Genomic DNA, 16,970 nt, shown 5'->3' on the forward strand with positions numbered 1-16,970 from the left:
ACTTTTTGAGATATTCGTGGTTGAAAATTGGCCATTTTCATTGAAAAATTACACTTTTTCGGACGGATTTTTGCGAATACCTTAAAAACTATGCATCTAACAAAATAACTACATAAAATATTTCTGTAGGTTATAAAAAAAAGAGATTCGTTCCTTCATAAATCTTCTAGTTAAAATACAAAGAGGGATATGGTAGGTAATAATTTTTTTTGCTGCATGCTCAAATCGGTGTATTCAACTTGAAATAACAGAGAAACTGTCGATTTTAGGTGGATAATGATACTAATAACTTTTGTAGTGCTTGAAAAGACCTTTGAAATGAGCAATACTAGTTGTCGATTACATACAAACTAAGCGAGATATTCTGCAAAAAAGTTAATGACTAATGTATTTTAAGAAGAAATGAGAAGTATATTTAACCCCTCATCCATCAGAATTTAAATACATCGTTTTCCGTCTACAATACTTTTAACTATAGTGTTATTTCTATGTTCAAAAAGTTGGGCTGGATTAAAATGAATGGTTTTTGAAAAAAAATAAGATCAAATTATACAGCGCATTTTTAAATTTTCTTAAAAATCTTCCTTTTCCTCCATGTAACTCGAAAAAGATATTGTTCTGAAGCTATATATCAAAAAAGATAAGAGATACGGAAAAAGATACCATACCAAAATGTAGGGTTTTTTCAGATAAAAATTTCCTTTTTATTTTTCATTACTGTATCTCATCATTTTCAAGTTACATGGAGAAAAAGGAAGATTTTTAAGAAAATTTAAAAATGCGCTATTAAATTTGATCTTTTTTTTTTCAAAAACATTTTAAACCCGTCCAACTTTTTGAACATAGAAATAACACTATAATAAAAGGTATTGTAGAAGGAAAACCATGCATTTACATTTTGGTGGATGGGGGTTAAAATTACTTCTCATTTTTTCTTAAAATACATTAGTTATCACTTTTGTTTGCAGCATATCTCGCTTAGTTTTAATGTAATGAACCTTTAATGTAGCTAATTTTAAAGGCCTTTTCAAGCACTACAAAACGTATTAGTAGCATTATACACCTAAAATCGACTGTTTCTCTGTTATTTTAAGTTCAATACACCAATTTGAGAATGTACCAAAAAACAAACTATTTTCACCTACCATATCTCTCTTTGTACTATAACTAGAAGATTTATGAAGGCAAGAGTCTCTTTGTTTTTTTATTATTTTACAAAAATGTTTAATATAGTTTTTTTTAGTTAGATGCATAGTTTTTATGGCATTCGCAAAAAACCGTTCGAAGAGGTATTATGTTTCAATGACTATTTCACTCATCTTAAAATTTTCACATAATCTGACCAATCACAAACCAAAGACAGCTTGTGTTATCGCGAAAACACCAACTGTCTTTCAATTCTGATTGGTCTATCAGCTTCGTGTTTTCAACGACGTAACCATGGATACCGATCGCAAAGCAAAGTTTGACGTTTGCCAAAAAAATTATTGTAGCTGTATACGTCAAAATGAGTCGTTTCGGTGGTACTTCAAACGAAGTTATAAACCAAAACATTGAAGAAAATATACCGAGTAACACAAGAAAATCTAAATCATATATATGGAGACAATTTATGATGTTCTGGGTAGATTTGGGTTACCTAGATCAAATGTATTATTATTAAATTCCTTCCTCTCATTCTACTGAATTTTTGACCTATCACTTTGTTCGTGAAATAGTCTAATAAAATACCACTCGTGATTTAATTTATCTTATAAGTCTGTCTTTTATTTCTAAACTCAGTTTCGTTTAGAAGTAAATCGACAGACTTATCGCGAAAATTGAATCACTAGTGATATTACTATTGAAAATGGCCAATTTTCAACCACGAATATCTCAAAAAGTATTGAGTTTTCAAAAAAAATATACAAAAGTTTTTGCTTAGAATTAGGTTCTCTAGCGAACTCCGTGGTAATTTTAACCAAAAAATTTTCTACCCCCGAGAAGGGGTGGGAACCACCCCCAAGATAAAAGCACACATCGGCATAGGGTAGACTTTAAATTGTGAGATAAGTAGAGGCTATTCCCAAAATTTCATTAAAATCCATGCAGTACGATAGAATTCAGAGGTAATATCCTATTCTTGCTCCCATTGACTGGCCTATAGGGTTTACTCAATAAAAAAAATAAGCTCACTCTCATGTAAAGCTTGCTTATGGTATTGTTGGAGCGGCATTTCATAATTCGTTCCCCTAATTTGGCGCCCACTTAAATCAGCGAATATGGTGGTTTTGATCGTTTTGTGCTTTCGGTAGCTTTTGTTTTTCGAGGATTTAGAATAACAAAAGGGCGCTAATAACAGGCAAATTAAATTCATTTTTCATTATCATCAAGTCGAATACCTGTTTCCGATTAAAACGTTTCTAGTAGGTATACTCTGGGCCAATTAGCAAAATAGAAGGAAAAGTTATTTACCAGCATTTTTATTGCTGGAATCGAATCTTATGATTGAATGTATGAATAATATAGGTATGGAAAGTCCGCAGGTAGTGTGCTACTTTTTTTATAAACAAAATGGCGCCAGAAAATCCTGTTTTTTTCAATTTCCGCTCTATAACTCCAAAGATTTTAACTTTACATCAAAAACACTCAAATAAAAATTCACCGTAATTAAATTCTGCGTAGAGACGTGTTTTTCCCGATTTACTTCGACGAAAATTTTCCCCGGAAAATGCGGGTTTTCCAACAAAATCTTTAATTTTCAACTAAAATTTTAGATAAGTAATTGTTTATCAATAATTAAATAACTTGGTAATATAAAAGCTCTTTTCGTATAGATTATAATTCCAGAAACCGATGGAAATTGAATGGACAGTTTAGCAACAATTGAATTGTTAATTAAAAATTTACGGTCGCTATAATAACCACAATAATTATGATACATAAGAATAACTATGATTTTTGTATAAAAAGACACTGTACCTATCTAATGTACTTTACAGAATTGAAACTGAACTATTTAAGCGGCATCAGGAATATTTTAAAATTATAAACATTTTGTTGGCTTAAAACAAATAGAATATCTCGGGAAATATTAAATTAAATTATATCATGAAAACAGTATTGGAAAAAAAGCGGCAGGACGCTTCTTCTAAAAGGAAAAACGTTTAATTGTGATGAGTGGTTCCTAAGATACAACCGGTCAAATTTGACCGGCATTTACGGCAAAGATATAAACAATAGGATCATAATTTTCAAACCTTCACCTTTTTATTTTTGTCCTCTTTCTCCACACCAATTTTCATATCTTTTAAATACTCATAACATATATTAATATAATAAAAACTATCGATATTACGAGTGAAAATTGACAATAATGGCAAAATTTCAATCAAAAATTAGATTGGAGAAAATGTAATCTCAAAGTTTAAAATCGATATACGTTAAAAAATGCATTTTCTCGGTTTCCCATGGAGCAATTCTCTTGATTCTTTTTTTGTTCCCAAGTAACTCGAGTAGAGCCATCTAACTAACGCATTATTAAATGTCAAACTTGATTTTGTTTTGTTATAATAGATTAATTTATTTATAAGAAAACTACATATTTTTTCCAGTTGTAGACTTTTTTTAGATAAACTTACTACAAGTGTACCTTTTAACGTTAAAAACAAAAATATTCTCATTTCAAAGCTGTATACTTATCTAAACAATGTTTATTTAAACAAATTAAAAAATTTGTTATAAAAAATATATTAATTTATTATAACAAAACAAAAGCAACATTGACAACTGACGTTAGTTAGATGGCTCTACTAGAGTTACTTAAGAACAAAAAAAGAATGAAGAAAATTGCTCTATGGGAAACCGAGAAAATGCATTTTTTTAACGTATACCGATTTTGAACTTTGAGATTACATTTTCTCCAACTTAATTTTTGATTGGCATTTTGCCATTTTTGGCAATTTTCACTCGTAATGTCGATAGTTGTTATTATAATAATATTATTATGTTATGAGTATTTTAAAGATATGAAAACTGGTGTGGAGAAAGAAGACAAAAATAAAAAGGTGATGGTTCGAAAATTATGATTCTGTTGTTTATATCTTTGCAGTAAATGCCGGTCAAATTTGACCGGTTGCATCTCAGGAACCACACATCACAATTAAACGTTTTTTCTTGTAAAAGAAGCGTCCTGCCGCTTTTTTTCCAATACCGTTTTCATGATATAATTTAATTTAATATTTCCCGAGATATTATATTTGTTTATAAGCCAAAAAATTATTTACAATTTTAAAATTATGTTGTTGTTTAAAAAACGGTAAATTTTCCCTTTTTTCGTCTATTACCAAAAAGTTAAGCATTTTAAACAAATTTGAGAGTAAGAAACTCATAAATCGTATAAACAACTTCAATATGGCGTTCGCTGAAATGTCTATCCTTATTGGTTACTTAGAAAATTGCAAAATAAATCATAAATTTTGAGTTTTTATAAATATTCGTAACTTATGTAAAAATTAACTTAGAACCTTCTTATTACACGGGATGCTGAAACTTCTGGTGCTTAAATCATACACTAAATTTTAAAGCAATAATTGGTCAAATAGTTTAAAAATTATTTAATTTGTTTATCCCAAATTAATTTTTTTGCAACACTATAAGTCAGAGAATGATGAAGTTACAGTAATACTTTGGATAGTTTATGAAATAAGAAGATTTACACTATTAAGTTAATTAAAAAAAATGACAAAAAATAATTCTAAATATTGCAAAATTATTTTGCAAGAACATGTGAATTAAAAAAGGGGGAGCTAACTTCGTCCCTAATTGTCCTAGGACAATTGTTTTCTTTCTAAATTTGTATAAAAATTCAGTCTTTCTAAATATGAAAAAATATTTTTTCTACGGGTAACGGTTAAAAAGTTATTCTAATTGTTTATAAGTAAGCAAAAATCGACATGTTTTTGCAAAATAATTCTACACTGTTTAAAATTACTTTTTTTCATTTTTTTTTAATTAAGTTAATAGTATAAATGTTCTTCTTTCATAAACTGTCCGAAGTATTACTGTAATCTCATAATTTTCTGACTTATAGTGTTACAAAAAAATGAATTTGGGATAAACAAATTAAATAACTTTTAAACTATTTGACCAATTGCTTTGAAATTTAAAATATTATTTAAGCACAAGAAGTCTCAGCTTTCCGTGTAATAAGTTTTTAACTTAATTTTTACATAAGTTATGAACATTTATATAATCTCAAAATTTATGACTTATCTTGCAATTTTTTAAGAAACAAATGAGGATACATATTCAGCGAACGCCATATTGAAGTTTTTTGGTTTATAAGTTTCTTATTCTCAAATTTGTTTAGAATGCCTCACTTTTTAGTAATAGACGATAAAAGCGAATATTTACCGTTTTTTGATTTTCATTTGTTTATAACTATGTATATCATCAAAATCGGCTGCAGGAAACATATAGGTTATTAATATAGATTTCCATACTACTCAAAAAATTTGGTTTCGGCCTGGAGGGGGATGTGTCACGAGAAAAATCTTATTTTTCTGGACTATGAAGTTACAAAATGAAAATAATTTTTTTCCAATATATCAAAAACTATTTGAGATTCTTATGGAAGGAATATCTTAAAAAAATTATAGTGAAATTTGTGCACTCCATAAAAATTTTATGGGGGTTTGTTCCCTTAAACCCCCTTAAACTTTTGTATATGTTCCTATTAAATTATTAATGTAGTACCATTAGTTAAACACAATATTTTAAAAACTTTTTTGTCTCTTAGTACGTTCTCGAAAAGCCGGTCCTTACCGAGATATTTTGAATATTTGTCAAATCCACCACATCTTTTGTATATGGTTAAGTACGATTATAGAGACCTGATAATAATATGAACATTTATTTATAATTTTCATTTTTAGGTTTATTTTGAACCATATTTAACAAAAAGGCACATCTCGATGAAAGGTGCCTTATCGAAAAAATACTAAGACGCAAAAAAGTTTTAAAAACACTGTGTTTAACTAATGATATCGCAATAATAGTTTAATTGGAACGTACACAAACATTTGGGGGGTTTAAAGGAACGAAACCCCCATAAAAATTTTATGTTTTTTTTTATTTAAATATTATAAATACACCTAATCTATAAGATTAATCAGTATTTTTTCTTTAACCTAATTTCCCTAAAAATGTTTGTAAACTAGATGTCACCTGGTCCATCCTAGCTTTTTTTTACATGAAATGCCCACTTCTTTATTGTGGCTACACAGCACAGCACTGACTCTGCTTTTCACTAATTGCTCACGTCTTTGTTGTGGCTACAATACAATGCACAACACTAACTAAGCCCGGCACAACTTCACACATTACACGAGCTCGAACGGTTTAGTCCTCTTGAGCCTTCGCATCTGGAGTTCGTTGACAAGAAGCTGAAGTGCTTCATGGTTGGGATGCTTATGGAGCCTCTCTTCATGTCTCCTGGTGACTTTCTTAATTTCATTTGGAATAGATTCGATTTTAAGATCTCTACGCAAATCGTCATTCCGAACATACCAAGGAGCACATAAAATATTCCTTAATATTCGGTTCTGGAGCGTTTCTAAATTTCGGTAATTGCTTTTTTTGGTACAGCCCCATAATTGTAGGCCATAGGTAAACGCCGGTTTCAATATCTGTTGGTAAATTAGTACTTTGTTCTGAATGGAAAGTTGAGAGTACCTACCTATTAGCCAATACAAATTTTTGTACTTTATCTTCAACTATTCAGTTTTCTTTTTAACGTGCTCCTTCCATTTTAGTTTGACGTCGAGATTTAAACTTTAAACCCAGGTATTTCGCTGTTTTTTTATTAGGAACAACGCTGTTATTTAGGATAATTGGAAGATTATTGATTTTCTTGTTAGTGATGTTAATATGAACTGACTTATGTTCATTAAACTTTATAAGCCATTTTTTGGACCAGCCTTCTATGCCATTAATTGCATTTTGTAAGTTAATCGTAGATTCCTCTATAGTTGCTCCTATTGTCAGGACTGCTGTATCATCAGCAAATGTGGCCAATTGGATGTTTTCCCTCTTCGGAATGTCAGATGTGTACAAAAGGTATAGTACTGGTCCAAGAACGCTACCTTGCGGAACCCCTGCATTTATTTGCTTTAACTCAGAGTACTCGTTTTCCATTTTAACTCTAAATGTTTGCTGGTGTAGGTATGACTGCAATATTTCAACGAGTTGCATATGAAATATTTTCTTTAGCTTCATTAACAGACCGTCATGCCACACTTTGTCAAATGCTTTTGCGATATCCAGGAATACTGATGAACAAATTTTGTCCCCTTCCAATGCAAAAAGTTTTAAAAATTTTGTGTTTAACTGATGGTACCACAATAATAATTTAATTGAGACGTACACAAAAGTTTGGGGGGTTTAAGGGAACAAAACCCCATAAAATTTTTATGGGGTGTACAAATTTTACTGTTGTTTTTTATTAAGATGATCCTGCCATAAAAATGACACATGTTCATTTTCAATAAAAAATCTGTAAGAGTTTTCGATATATTGGAAAAAATCTTTTCATTTTGTAACTTCAAAGGCCTGTAACTTTTTTTGTGTGCACTATTGTATATAGGTAAGTGAGGTTCAATCAACCTATTTTTGATTCCAGAATTTGTGGTAAAATTTATGACCAATCTTTTTGGGACACCCTGTATAAAGCAATATATTACCTGTGACATATATATTTTAAATATTATTTTGATTCAATACATTGAAAGACTAATAATATCTACTGCATATTCTGTTCTAACGATTAACGATGATGAACAAATTACGAAATGGAAAGGAAAACGGCACAAGCATTCCTAAAATTCCAAGCAGTTTGACCTTACATCTAAATGGAGACGAATATTTGTGATCTCTAGCTCAGCTCTATTTGATGGGTTGATGAATGAAAAGAAGCTACTGGGAAGCTAATTTGTACAGGTAACCTTTACCTTTCTCAAATGTGTCCAGGATAAAAGAAAACAAGACAGATCTCCATCCTGAGAACCAAACAGTTTGATATTTTCCCATATCGGTCGTCCTATAGAAAGAAAAAACTTAATAAATTATAAAAAAAAAATATCTGGATGTTGCAATTTTAAGTAGTATCTTGAAATATGTGATAGACCGGGCTGTATCGTCGCCCTGCTAGCAAAAATTTTTTTTTTTAATAATCTGGGTCAGAAAGTGATGAAATCAAAGTTTAAAACCCCCCTTCAAGATTCTGATGAAATTGTTGTCATTATTTTATTACAAAGCTGTTATTTTTAATTATTAATAATTAGCGCAAGAGTCCAACTCTATCGTCGCCCCCGTTAGCGAAACTATTTCGATTAAATTTTTTTGCACAAACTTACTAAAAAAGAGGTCCTTATAACATATCCACAGGGTACCGGCCGTGGTCGAAAAATTGTTTAAACAATATTTTTAAAACAAATTCACAAAAATAATTTTTTCATTGAGAACCACATTCTTACAAGTAAATTGTTGCCAATTTTACTTTACTATTTTAGATTTTCTATTAACCCTTGTGTAAAATGGACTCACACACGAAAATGATTCGCCATTTGCATATCAAACATTTGTTTTGTTTTTTTCAAAAGAATTATAAACCGTTTCCATAACTTTCTATCCCTTCCCGGCAGTGGAATACATAATTAAATTTGCTTATTAATGTATTAAATTATAAAACATATCATTGTTTGCCCGCCTACGCTGCAAACGAATAAAAAACCGGGGTTGATTTATATATCAAAAACGTAAATTATAATAAAATCACGTATATACAGGGTGTTTCATTAATAATTGTCGATATAGTAACTGGAGAAACCTTAGCACAAAATACGAAGATTAGATAACCTAAAACACTTAAATAAAATATGGTTCCTTACTGAGTTACAGGGTGTTTTATCAATAAATTTAAAAACTATTTTTGCTTAGCATTTTAAATATATTTGACGTATCCCTTTCATACTTGGCAGGAAGTATAAGTACTGTACAAACTACTAAATTATGTTAAACAAACGTTTCTGACTATTACCAGAGGCGTACGACATGGGAAAGTGGATGGTTGACCCATTCAAAATTCTACGCCACTGGCGGAATTGCTATTTTAGTCCAATATTTGGATTCTCCAATACGTTCTATGAAAATAATATACTCTTCATTCGTAACGATAAGGTCATTAGTTCTCGAGATATTTGAAGTTGAAATGCACAGCTATTTTGGTTAATGTATTGTGCCCCTTTCTTTTTTAACTTCAAATATCTCGAAAACTAATGATTTTATCGGTTTGAATAAAGAGTATATCATTTACATAAAAAGTATTGGGGAATCGAAAAATTTCACTAAAATAGTAATTCCGCCAGTGTCGTACAACGTGGGAAGGGTCAACCATTCATTTTCCCCTGTCGTACGCCTCTGGTAGTAGTCAGAAAGGTTTATTTAGCATATTTTAGTATAGTGTACAGTATCTACACTCTACACCTTCCACCAAGTATGATAATGATATATCGAATACTTTTAAAGTACTGGATACATTAGTTAATATGTATGTAATAGGTATGTTTGATTACGAATTTAAAAAAAATTTGTGCTCAGTAGTTTAAAAGTATCTCAAATATCCTTATCATACTTGTCAAAAAGTGTAGATACTCTACACCCTACTATTGGATGTTAAATAAACGTGTCTGGCTACTACCAGAGGCGTACAGGGAAAAGTGAATGGTTGACCCTTTTCAAATTCGACACCACTGATGGAATTGCTATTTTAGCGTAACTTTTAGATTCTTCAATACTTTCTATGTAAATAATATACTCTTCATTCGTAACGATACAATCATTATTTTTCGAGATATTTGATGTTAAAAATGAAGGGGCACAATACATTAACCAAAATAGCTGTGCCGTTGAATTTTCAACTTCAAATATCTCGAAAACTAATGACTTTATGGTTACGAATAAGGAGTACATTATTTTCATAGAAGCTATTGCAGAATCCAAATATTGAACTAAAATAGCAATTCCGTCAGTGGCGTAGAATTTGGAAAGGGTCAATCATTCACTTTCCCCCGTTGTACGCGTCTGGTAATTGCCAGAAACATTTGTTTAACATAATTTAGTAGTCTGTACAGTACGTATACTTCCTGTCAAGTAGGAAAAGGATACGTCAAATAGTTTTAAAATGCTGAGCAAAAAATTTTTAAATTTTTAAATTTTTAAATGTGTAGATAAAACACCCTGTAACTCAGTAAGGAACCACATTTTATTTAAGTCTTTTAGGTTAAATCGTCGTATTTTGTGCTAAGGTTTCTCCAGTTACTATATGGACAATTATTAATGAAACACCCTGTATACATATTACGGATCTGCTAAAAATTATTTGTCTATTTCTGTAATACCTGGAGATACAAAAATTGGAATTTAGCTAATTATAAATATATTTCCATATAAAATAAACGCATTTAGGGGTGAATTATAAGTCACAGGTGCTACGTTTAGTGGTTCAAGTGGAAACTCTCTCTATTAAGACAATATTAGAATTTACAGCCAAGAACTTGTCCAAAGAAACCGAGGGTCTTAAAAAACAAAAAAGATGTTTGAAAGTAAAATATGAGACAAAACGGAAAAAAAATATATTGCAAACAATATCATAGGTATACAGGGTACATATAACGAAAATACAGGTCATAAATTAAATCACATATTCTGAGACCAAAAATAGTTCGAATTATCCTAATTTACCTTAGTACAAATATGCACATAAAAAAAGTTACAGCCCTTTGAAATTACAAAATGAAAATCGATTTTTTCGAATATATCAAAAAATATTAGAGATTTTTTATTGAAAATGGACATGTGGCATTCTTATGGCAGGAACATCTTAGAAAAGAATTATAGTGAAATTTGTGCACCCCATAAAAATTTTATGGGGGTTTTGTTCCCTTAAACCCCCCCCCAAACTTTTGTGTACGTTTCAATTAAATTATTATTGTGGTACCATTAGTTAAATTCAATATTTCTAAAACTTTTTTGCCTCTTAGTATTTTTTCGATAAGGCTGTTTTTATCGAGTTGCGGCTTCTTTTTTAATATGTTTACATAAAAATTCTATGGGGGTTTTGTTCCTTTAAACCCTCCAAATGTTTGTGTATGTTCCAATTAAACTTTTACTGCGGTACCATTAGTTAAACACAGTGTTTTTAAAACTTTTTTGCCTCTTTGTATTTTTTCGAGAAGGCACTTTTTATCGAGATATTACTTCTTTTTTAATATTGTTCAAAATATACCTAAAAATGTGAATCATAAATAAATTTTCATATTATTACCAAGTCTCCATAATCGTTCTTAGCCATATACAAAAATATGTGGTGGATTTGACAAATATTCAAAATATCTCGATAAAAACTGTCTTTTCGAAAAAGTACTGAGAGGCAAAAAAGTTTTTAAAATATTGTTTTTAACTAATGGTACTACAATAATAATTAAATTGGAACGTACACAAAAGTTTGGGGGGGTTTAAAGGAACAAAACCCCCATAAAATTTTTATGGGGTGTCCAAATTTCACTATAATTCTTTCTTAAGATGTTACTGCCATAAGAGTACCACATTTCCATTTTCAATAAAAAATCTCTAATAGTTTTCGACATATTGGAAAAAATTGATTTTCATTTTGTAACTTCAAAGGGCTGTAACTTTTTTATGTGCACATTTGTACTAAGCTAAGTTAGGTTCAATCGAACTATTTTTGGTCCCAGAATATGTGATTTTTATGACCTGTATTTTTGTTACACCCTGTATATTGTAGACTGCATTTTGATATTCAGAGGAATGGCTATTTGGTCTAATGACGGACGAGATGTGTTTACTAAGTCTCTACACTGGGCTAATTAGCAAAATACAAGGAAAAGTCTTTTACCAGCAATTTTATTGCTGGAATCGAATCTTATGATTGTATATATTAATAATATAGGTATGCAAAGTCCGCAGATAGTGTGCTACTTTTTTTATAAACAAAATGGCGCACGAAAATCGTGTTTTTTTTTTCAATTTTTGCTCTATAACTCCAAAGATTTTAACTTTACACCAAAAACACCCAACTAAAAATTCACCATAAATAAATTCTGCATAGAGACATGTTTTTCCCGATTTACTTCGACGAAAATTTTCCCCGGAAAATGCCGGTTTTTCCAACAAAATCTTTCATTTTAAACTAACATTTTAGAGAAGTAATTTTTTATCAATAATTAAATAACATGGTAGCATAAAAGCTCTTTTCGTATAGATTATAATTCCAGAAGCCGATGGAAATTGAATGAACAGTTTAGCAACATTTGAATTTTTAATTAAAAATTTACTGTCGCTATAATAACCACAATAATTATGATGCATACGAGTAACTATGATTATTTTTGTATAAAAAGACACTGTACCTATGTAATGTATTTTACAGAATTGAAATTGGGCTATTTAAGCGGCCCCAGGAATATTTTAAAATTGTAAACAATTTTTTGGCTTATAAACAAATAGAATATCTCGAGAAATATTAGATTAAATTAAATCATTAAAACGGTATTGGAAAACAAGCGGCAGGCCGCTTCTTTTAAAAGAAAAAACGATAAATTGTGACGAGTGGTTCCTGAGATACAACCGGTCAAAGTTGACCGGCATTTACGGCAAAGATATAAACAACAGGATCATAATTTTTGAATCATCACCTTTTTGTTTTTATCATCAAAAATAGCAAATTTCAATCAAAAATCCAGTTGGAGAAAATGTAATCTCAAAGTTCAAAATCGGTATACGTTAAAAAAATGCATTTTCTCGGCTTCCCATAGAGCAATTTTCTTCATTATTTTTTTGTTCCCAAGTAACTCGAGTCGAGCCATCAAACTAACGCATTACTAAATGTCAAACTTGCTTTTGTTTTGTTATAATAGATTAATTTATTTATAAGAAAAGAAAACTAAATATTTTTTCCAGTTGTGGGCTTTTTTAGATAAACTTACTGCAAGTGTACCTTTTAACTTTAAAAACACAAATATTCTCATTTGAAAGCTTTATAATTATTTGAAAAATATATATTTAAACGAATTAAAAATTATGTTATAATAAGTAAATTAATTTATTATAACAAAACAAAAGCAACTTTGACATTTAATAATGCGTTAGTTAGATGGCTCTACTCGAGTTACTGGGGAACAAAAAAAGAATGAAGAAAATTGCTCCATGGGAAGCCGAGAAAATGCATTTTTTAACGTATACCGATTTTGAACTTTGAGATTACATTTTCTCCAACCTTATTTTTTATTGGAATTTTACTATTTTTTGGCAATTTTCATTCGTAATATCGATAGTTTTTATTATAATAATTAATGTTGTGATTATTTTAAAAATATGAAAATTGGTGTGAAGAAAGAGGATAAAAATAAAAAGGTGATGGTTCGAAAATTATGAATTGTTTATATCTTTGCCGTTAATGACGGTCAACTTTGACCGGTTGTATCTCAGGAAACACTCATCACAATTAAACGTTTTTTTTTAAGAAGCGTCCTGCCGCATGCCGCCTTCTTCCAATACCGGTTTCATGATTTAATTTTATTTAATATTTCTTGAGATATTCTATTTTTTTATAAGCCAAAAAATTGTTTATAATTTTAAAATATTCCCGAGGCCGCCTAAATAGTCCAATTTCAATTCTGTAAAGTAAGTACATTAGATAGGTATAGTGTCTTATTATACAAAAATCATAGTTATTCTTATGTATCATAATTATTGTGGTTATTATAGCGACCGTAAAGTTTTAATTAACAATTCAATTATTGCTAAACTGTTCATTCAATTTCTATCGGCATCTGGAATTATAATTTATACGAAAAGAATAGAAAAAGACTGTTTGACTTGTACACACTTCTATATAAATCTAAACTGGAACTGGTGTATGTTTTCAAAAGACTGATAGTGTGTAAATAAATTTATTAAATCAGCTAAGTACTTTCAGCATATTAATGCCATCATCAGGGCTATCGTCTTATAGGTGTAAAAACCTCAAAAGAAGAGAAAACTTCGAACAAACACATTCTATAGTTTAAAATCAACCCAGGGATATAACCACTGGTTAGGGTAAAAACCCTTAAATGTTTAAAAAATCACATTTAATGTGTTTTTATAAAATGGCTACCATTCTTACAAACAACAGCTGTTTTATAAAAACACATTAAATGTGATTTTTTAAACATTTAAGGGTTTTTACCCCAACCAGTGGTTATATCCCTGGGTTGATTTTAAACTATAGAATGTGTTTGTTCGAAGTTTTCTCTTCTTTTGAGGTTTTTACACCTATAAGACGATAGCTCTGATGATGGCATTAATATGCTGAAAGTACTTAGCTGATTTAATAAATTTATTTACACACTATCAGTCTTTTGAAAACATACACCAGTTCCCGTTTAGATTTATACGAAAAGAGCTTTTATGCTACCAAGTTATTTAATTATTGATAAACAATTACTTATCTAAAATTTTAGTTGAAAATTAAAGATTTTGTTGGCAAAGCGGCATTTTCCGTGGAAAATTCTAGTCGAAGTAAATCGGGAAAAACACGTCTCTATGCAGAATTTAATTACGGTGAATTTTTATTTGGGTGTTTTTGGTGTAAAGCTAAAATCTTTGAAGTTAGAGCAAAAATTGAAAAAAAACACCATTTTCGGGCGCCATTTTGTTTATAAAAAAACTAGCACACTATCTGCAGACTTTGCATACCTATATTATTAATATATACAATCATAAGATTCGATTCCAGCAATAAAATTGCTGGTAAATAACTTTTCCCAAAAATGGCCTATTCTCCGATAATTTGCCCAGACTATTCTGAGACAGACAGAAATGAATAATAATTCAAGGTTTTCACATTTTTTTAAAATGGGTGAAAACAAAAGTATGTCTACTTTCGTATATATAATAAGTCTGCCTTTCAGTCATTAAGAAAATACGATATAAAGGATGGCGCCCTTGTAACGATCCTCCATCCAACTGTAGCAGCTTTATAATTAAAATATACATTCACCAACACTTACAAAAGCACTAATGATGATAATAATGATTTGACAAAGATCCTTTTCATAATATCGTCGATCAACAGTCCTCCTTGCATAAATTTAGAACAAACTTCCATACACAATGTCAACATCGTTAGCCCTCATTCCGCACGAGAGATTTTCTATCAATAAAATCATCTACAAGTTTGCAAGCACTAAATAAATTAAATTATCCCTTTCAGCAAATAACGCGGCACGTTTTTACCTCCCAATTCAAATAGGATCGATCTAATTCTGGTCAGTGACTTCAAAGCAAAAGAAACCGGAATAATTACTTGTTAAATTAGAATTTATTGTTCTAGGTGTTAGTGCAAAATCATTTAAATTAGAGAATTTACATGATATAATGGTGGAAGTACAAGTTTAATCGGATTTAGTTAATTAAATACTTTAGGTATTGGGGCAACTTACAAAACTTATTACTGAAAATCAAACAAGAAAGGAGACATGAACCAAATTAGATGCTATACGATAGAACAAGAGGACATGAATATCCTTTTTGTGTGGGGATCATCCCATTCAGGATTTGTTTTCTGGTGGAACTTCACTGTCTCCACTAGTTTCTCCATTCTTCTCTCTGCTTGATTTTCCTTCCTATATTTTTAATTTTACCTGGTGGTATACATTCCGTTATCACTCTTAACGGATTGCTCTTCTCTCTTCTCATTTTGTGTCTGTACCATCTAATTATCTGTGCTGTTATTGCCCTGTGTTCGTGACTCATATTTTCTTGTATTTCGTGATTCATTCATTGTCTTGCATCCTCTTCGTTTTCCCTCTTTAGTATGAAAGGGCATAAAAACAGAATTGGCTAACTGAAAACAAGCGTGCTACGATCAATTGTTATGGATGAACCAGAAATGGAAACCAAAATAAGGAGTAAGAATGGGAGGGTGACCTGACATCATCATTCTCTTTGCCTTATCCCTATGCGGGGTCGGCTTCCCTAATTGTATTTCTACACACAATTCTATCTTGGGTCATATCAATGTCAATCCCCTTTACCAACATGTCCTGCCTTATCGTCTCCCCCCAGGTCTTCTTTGGTCTTCCTCTCCTACTCCTTCCAGGAATCTGCACTTCAGATATTCTTCATATTGGGTGATTAACGTCTCGACGTTGAACATGACCAAACCATCTTAACCTACGCTCTCTCATTTTGGCATCAATTGGTGCCACACCTAGACTTCCCCTAATATACTCATTTCTAATTTTATCCTTCTTTGTCACTCCACTCATCCATCTAAGCATTCTCATTTCCGTCACATGCATTCGTTGGTCCTCTTTCTTCTTCACTGCCCAACATTCAGTTCCGTACATCATAGCCGGTCTTACGGCAGTTTTATAGAATTTTCCCTTCAGCTTCATTGGAATTTTTCTGTCACACAATACACCACTCGCTTCTTTCCACTTCATCTATTGCTTTTTACAATCAGTTCACCATCCAAAGATACCATTTTATCTGTAGTAACTCCATCTTTAAATGAACATTTCAAATACTCTGTTTTTGTCCTACTAAGTTTTAAACATTTTTCCTCCAGAGCTTGCCTCCACTGTTCCAGTTTTTGTTCTAAGTCTCTTTCACTATTTTCTACTGACACGACATCACCAGCATACATTAAGCACCATGGAATGTTACCCTGTAGTTTCGCTGTTATCTGGTCCAAAACTAATGAGAATAAATACGGACTAAGCACAGAGCCTTGGTGCAATACTACTTTCACATGAAATTTATCAGTCTCTCCCACACCTGTCCTAACACTAGTCGCTACTCCCTCATACATATCCCTCACAATCTTAACATATTCACCAGGGACTCCTTTCTTATTGAGTGCCCAC

General features: G+C 30.8%; 1 protein-coding gene across 3 annotated transcripts in view; it reads right to left on the reverse strand.

Annotated features, from left to right (window-relative positions):
* Positions 1-16,970, reverse strand: part of LOC126884772 (uncharacterized) — a 786,660-nt gene that overhangs the window by 746,265 nt on the left and 23,425 nt on the right. For 2 of the 3 annotated variants that reach the window (XM_050650993.1, XM_050650991.1), the window contains exon 2: positions 7,989-8,077. The exons of the other annotated variant lie outside the window; for it this stretch is intronic. In XM_050650993.1, coding sequence (XP_050506950.1) covers positions 7,989-8,067 — 79 coding nt within the window. In that variant the 5' untranslated portion in view covers positions 8,068-8,077. The remainder of the gene's footprint in view (positions 1-7,988; positions 8,078-16,970) is intronic. 3 annotated transcript variants of the gene reach the window in all.

The sequence above is a fragment of the Diabrotica virgifera genome, chromosome 5 (genome assembly GCF_917563875.1).
Source record: "Diabrotica virgifera virgifera chromosome 5, PGI_DIABVI_V3a".
Taxonomy (NCBI): domain Eukaryota; kingdom Metazoa; phylum Arthropoda; class Insecta; order Coleoptera; family Chrysomelidae; genus Diabrotica; species Diabrotica virgifera.